At 35.4% G+C, this 6000-nt stretch overlaps 1 protein-coding gene across 5 annotated transcripts in view; it reads right to left on the bottom strand.

Moving 5' to 3' along the window:
- Positions 1 to 2365: 2365 nt before the first annotated feature.
- The window catches only part of LOC150103490 (pyruvate dehydrogenase phosphatase regulatory subunit, mitochondrial-like), a 184204-nt gene continuing 180569 nt past the window's right edge, over positions 2366 to 6000 (bottom strand). For all 5 annotated transcript variants that reach the window (XM_090397506.1, XM_090397508.1, XM_090397509.1 and 2 more), the window contains exon 18: positions 2366 to 3230. In XM_090397506.1, coding sequence (XP_090253632.1) covers positions 2817 to 3230 — 414 coding nt within the window. In that variant the 3' untranslated portion in view covers positions 2366 to 2816. The remainder of the gene's footprint in view (positions 3231 to 6000) is intronic.

Raw genomic sequence — 6000 nt, 5'->3', positions numbered from 1 at the left:
ATAAATATCAAGAAGGTGGCAAAATATTCTGGAGGTTGTTGAAGAAGCTTAGGAATGGAGGAAAGAGTGCTGTAAAAGGAATTAGAGATGATAAAGGTGAAATGAAAACAGGAGAAAAAGATATCCTTGAAGTATGGAGTAATTACTTTGAAAAACTGCTAAATGAAACAAGCAGTGATGACAGCACAGTGATAAAAAACACTGACCAGGCATGCAGTCAGGAATACATATCCATACTTGAAGTAGAAAAAGCCATCAAAGGCTTGAAATGTGGAAAGGCAGCAGGAGTAGATGATATTCGACCAGAAATGCTGAAGTATGGTGGTATAAGAGTCTTACAGTGGCTGCACTGCATAGTTCAGAAAGCCTGGACAGAGGGACGAATTCCCGATGATTGGAGTAGAGCTCTCATAGTACCCATATATAAAAAGGGAAATAAAACTGAATGTGAGAATTACAGAGGTATTTCCCTACTGAGTGTTCCTGGCAAGATCTATGCAAGTATACTTGAGAAACGGTTGAGAAGAATTGTGGAAGAAAAGCTTGGTGAAGAACAAGCTGGATTCAGGCCAAATAGAGGCTGTCAGGATCAGATCTTCACTTTACGACAAATAGTCGAGAAAGCATGGGAATATAACAAAGATCTGTATTTAAGTTTTGTCGATTTGGAAAAGGCATATGACAAGGTGCCAAGAGAGAAGCTATTCAATACGCTGCAGTTATATGGTGTCAATGGGGCATTATATCAAGCAATACTTAGTCTTTATTTGAGTTGTGAGTCAGCAGTTAGAATTGAAGGAAGTACAGGAAGATGGTTTAATGTTAAATCTGGTGTGAGACAAGGATGTACATTATCCCCTCTGTTATTCATTATCTATATGGATCACATTATGAAGGAATGTGGTATTAAACCTGATATCAAAATTGGAGATGTTAATGTCAGCTCTTTGCTTTATGCGGATGATGTTATACTTCTAAATAAATCCGCTACAAGTCTGCAAGATTCTCTGACTAAATTGAATAGCTGTTGTAATAGATATGGTATGAAGGTCAGCAATAAAAAGACAAAGACAATGAAAATAGGCAGAATCATTGAAAATGTCAACTGTGTTGTGAATGGAGAACCTGTGGAACAAGTAAAACATTTCAGCTACTTAGGCACAATTTTTACTGAAGATGGTAAACTAAATATAGAAATAGACAACAGAATCAGCAAAGCTGGTATCGTGGGAAGTCAATTGAATAAATTCATATGGAATAAGAAAGAAATTAGTCGGAACACTAAATTAGCTGTATACAAGACTGTGTTCAAACCAATTTTAACTTATGGATCTGAGAGCTGGGTCAGAAGTAAAACACTTGACCAAAGACTAGAGACCGCAGATATGAGAGTCCTGAGAAAGATTAGAGGCGTGAACAGATGGCATCAATGGCAATATCATGTTAAAAATGAGGATATTAGGAAAGAACTTGACATTGTTAGCATCCAGGAATGCGTTAGCAGAGCTAATCTCAGATGGTATGGTCACTTAAATAGAATGGGAGAGGAAAGATTAGCAAAACAAGTGTTCTCTGCCAGGTTGGCAGGAAAACGACCCAGAGGAAGACCAAGATATAGGTGGATTGATACGGTACAAAGTGCCTTAGACGATAGAAATATAAGATCTGATAATGTTGGAGTCTTGATAAGTAACAGACTGATTTGGAGGAAAATTGTAGATAGGAAGTTAGTAATGATGTAATTTTTTCATGTAGTACTGTCATATCCTGTACACCCCTTGAGGGTACATGACAGGAATTTGATGATGATGATGATGATGATAATGCCTTCCAAATGATGCATCTTAATAACTAGCAACCGAGGATCCAGTTCACCTTGGAAAAAGTCTCCTCTTCCCAAACCCCCCCTACACACAGTCAACAATATGGGATTGTTAAAACCCTGTACAACACATCAAAAATAATTAGCTCTGATAATAATGTCCTCACCGCTGAATTTGAATGCATTCACAGCACCTTCTTAGCCAATGGCTACAATCTGAACCAAATCCAAAGAATATTAAAACTCCCAAAATCACACTTCTCCTTCAGGAAAGAGATTATAACAAATTATTACTATCCACAACTCAACAAATTTGACTGTGTCAGACTAGGGGATCACTCTTTAGGACTTGAGACTTATCTCTGTTGTTCTGCTTCAGTCATACTTATCTTACGTAGCACCTGCATACACATATCAATTTGTTCATTGTTCCCTGGTGATGGCTATTAATTTTTTTTTCTAATTATGATATGTACATTGTTAATTTCCTTAAGCAATACCATTAAGAATAACCATCGTATATATAAACCAGAAAGCAAACTGTACAATGTTTCAGATTTTTATTGTTATATCAGTAAGTCACATTTAGGTCACGTACAGAACAGCTTTTCGGTTCATTAATATTTTAATAATTTTAAAAAGGATTAGAGAGTAATGTAAATGACTATTATATCAAACATTTTTATTTTTTTTTAAAATATCAACCCCCCCCCCCCAACACAATATCACCCATCTATATTTTTAATAAGAAAGTTCTAATATATTGTTAGAGGGTATTGGAAATGCACTTATATACATTGATGAAAATGAAACTTTTTCTGTTAGTATGGATTTTCCCAATCTCTCAATAAATTAAAAATTGACAACATCATAGAAGAAATAGCTTACAGTTATTAGGATATCATTCTTGGTAGAATTATATTCAGTTTAAAAAAAAAATGAAGTTTAATTTCTTTTGTTGTTAATATATTAATTGGCAACCTAAAAATACAGTCTAACCAAGAGTTGTAGAACGAGCTTTTGGCACATAACTTGCATTTGATCCACTCATTGATACAATAGGAATTTTTGGTGGATGTAGACTGGCTTTTGCAGCAAACTTGCAACCTCCTATTTGAATTTCAAATTTAGCATCTTTTGTGATGTATTCACTTGTTACTACTTGTGGTTCTCCTTTTTGATCATAATTATGAACAAAACCCAAACATACTACTGTATCTAATGTGAATCCGTAGCCAGAAGAAGTTGTCATGCCAACATACTGTCCATTACGATATATAGGTTCTCTTCCCCATGGCCATAAGTGTGCGTCAGCATTGTGATTTTCTAGTTGGAAGTGAATCAAGCGCCGTTTGAGTCCTTTCTCGAGTTGCTGTTGGAGAGCAAACTTTCCCAAAAAATAGTCTTTCTGTAAAGAAATGAAAAATGTTGACCATCTTTCAAAAAGTTATAAATCAGGGAGTGTGTGTTGAGTATATATATATTTATTTATTTATAAAATAAATATATCTGGAAATTAATTTGTTTGAGAATGTGGAATGGATATAACATACCTATAACACAAAACTTGTAAAATTCCTAAAAATTTAAATAAAAATATGAGCTCAAGCATGTTTCTCTACCTAATATTAATTCATCTGGTTATGAATTAATATTAGGTAGAGAAACAAGTTGTCATACATTGGAACTCTGCTACATTTCATTCTTAATTAGTATCATAAAATTAACCTTTGAAGAATTAGAAATGTATGAAGTGACTGAAAAGATCATTAACTTTTTAAATACACCAACCAATACTGAAAAATGCATTGTCTGGATTTAATAAGATGGGACAAGGAGAAATGCCATAAGATAAGTAGCAAAAAAATAAATCCATAAAAAAGATAACGACTGATAATTATAGAGAATTACTTTGCTATACATGTATATTTTTTTTTTGTTTCAAGCATCAGCAATATTATCCTTGATGAACATGACATTTTAGCAAGCTTTGATGTAGTCAATTTGTTTACCAATGTTCCTACTGATGATCTACTCTTGCACTGCTTAAAGATAAATTCTAAGGTTATGGCACTCCTCAAATACTGTTTATTTATCGTATGGCTTGTACACGTGGTTAAAAGACAATAAGGTATAATACACACATATATGATGAAAAGTCTACAGTCAGGCAATTACAAATATGAAATTTATGACAAGCATCAGACAGAAGATTAGTCATATTTTAACATTTAGGTTTTTAATCCAGTTGATCGCCTCTGGGGATAGGTCAAAGATATCCTTAAAGTCACCTGGATATGCTGTCAGCTCGCATTCCTGTACTATATGATGAATGGTTTGGATCTCGGCTCCACAAGGACAGTGGGGATTTGGTATCTACCCCACTTTGAAAGCGAGTCTCCACATACACCATGGCCTGTACAAATCCTGTTAGCCGTCATCCATATATTCCTGGGCAGGTTAAATCCAGATGGTTTTTGGAAGATGTTTATGTGATTACAAACTTCAGATGATACTGCTTGGGACCACAGTACATCCCACTTACTCACCATACTGTCATTCTGGCTAAGAAGATTACGGGCGGTTTTTATGGTAAGTCTTCTGGATTTTAGTCTATTAGATAACGCATCTGGAATAAATTCATGAATTGGGTGATTTGGTTATTTATTAATTCTTTTATATTCACGAAGCAAGGCTTCCTGTCGTTGCAGTTCCGGAGGAGTAATATGGCTCAAAGTGGAGAGCCATTGTAAGGGTGTACTCCTAATGCAGAGTGGAGTTAAGTTGAGTATCTAGTTTATTGACATGGTAACTATTGAGCCAGACAGGAGCACCATACTCTGCTGCACTGTAAACTAGACCCATTGCAGTGCACCGCAAAGTTGTGGCACTCAAATACTGTATTTCATCTGGATACTTCAAATATAAAAATACAATATACAAACAGAACTCTGGTCTAGCCATGGCCAGTCCTCTATCACCAGTTTTAGTAAATCTTTATAAGCAAGGTCCTAGAATACCATCATAAACCAGAATTATGGAAAAGGTATGTCGATGATATATATTCTTAGCGTGGAACCATAGACTACCTTCACTTCTGCTTGTCATGAGTACCTGAATCATCAACAGCATAACATAAAATTCATCTATGAATTAGAATCTAATGGTTTCATTTCTGGACTTTCTACTAACTAAGGAATTGGGTAAATTAAAAGTCTCCATATTTTGAAAGCATACACATACTGACAGATATCTACATGCTTCATCCCATCATTATAGACCTCAAAAATTGGGTATCATTTCCAAACAAGGAGCAAGAGCCCACTAACTCATCACTGACAAGGACAAACTAGCCAAAGAACTTCAACATTTAAGAAACACTTCTTACAAAATGGCTACTATAGTGAGCACACCATCTCCAGACTACTCAACTGACATGAGACCAGAGGATTCATCACACTCCCATGTATTAGCTTTGTGTCCATAAAACTAGCAAAAATTAAGGAATATAAAATCAAAGTAGTATTTACCCCATTTATCAAGATGAGATTACCACTAAGATCTGCAAAATCTCGGCATAGCCCACTTCAATATCTGGGTGTTTATCGACTATGGTGCAATTGCCAGTCATCTTACTATGTACAGACAGAAAAATCAATTGAACAATGCATTGAAGAACATGTTCACGATATTTAATACCATAGAAATGAAGCCGTATTTTGTCATTACATGTGCTCTCTTCAGCTGACCCACAAGATGCTTTGCAAATGAGACAAATTATTTTTATTACATGACACCTCCAAGGAGTCCAAACACTCGTTGAGCAAGGGCACCTACTCTACAACTCTCTGCCTCCACCAATGGCATTTTCACAGGCAATCACAAACATCCATGTCCACAGAGGGATTTGAACCCACAGCCTTTTGGCTGGAGAGTGGAGACACTAACCACTCAGCCAACCAGGCCAGCAGAAAGAAAGAAAAATATGGGTATCTTTGAAAATAACATTAGAACCTAAACATTTAAATATTAACCAAAGCATTAAGTTGTCTGAATACATCCTAGCCTTCATTAATCAAGAATGTTCGGAACAATTAGAAATAATTTTTAAAAAATAACATCAGTCTCTTTTGTATAACAGCTGTCACCTTTGTTAGTCCTTACTGTTTTGTCTACTT

The sequence above is a fragment of the Typopeltis vanoorti genome, chromosome 9, assembly GCF_054136105.1.
Source record: "Typopeltis vanoorti isolate ZY-2024b chromosome 9, IOZ_Tvanoo_1.0, whole genome shotgun sequence".
Taxonomy (NCBI): domain Eukaryota; kingdom Metazoa; phylum Arthropoda; class Arachnida; order Uropygi; family Thelyphonidae; genus Typopeltis; species Typopeltis vanoorti.
This window is presented reverse-complemented; position numbering and strand designations above follow the sequence as displayed.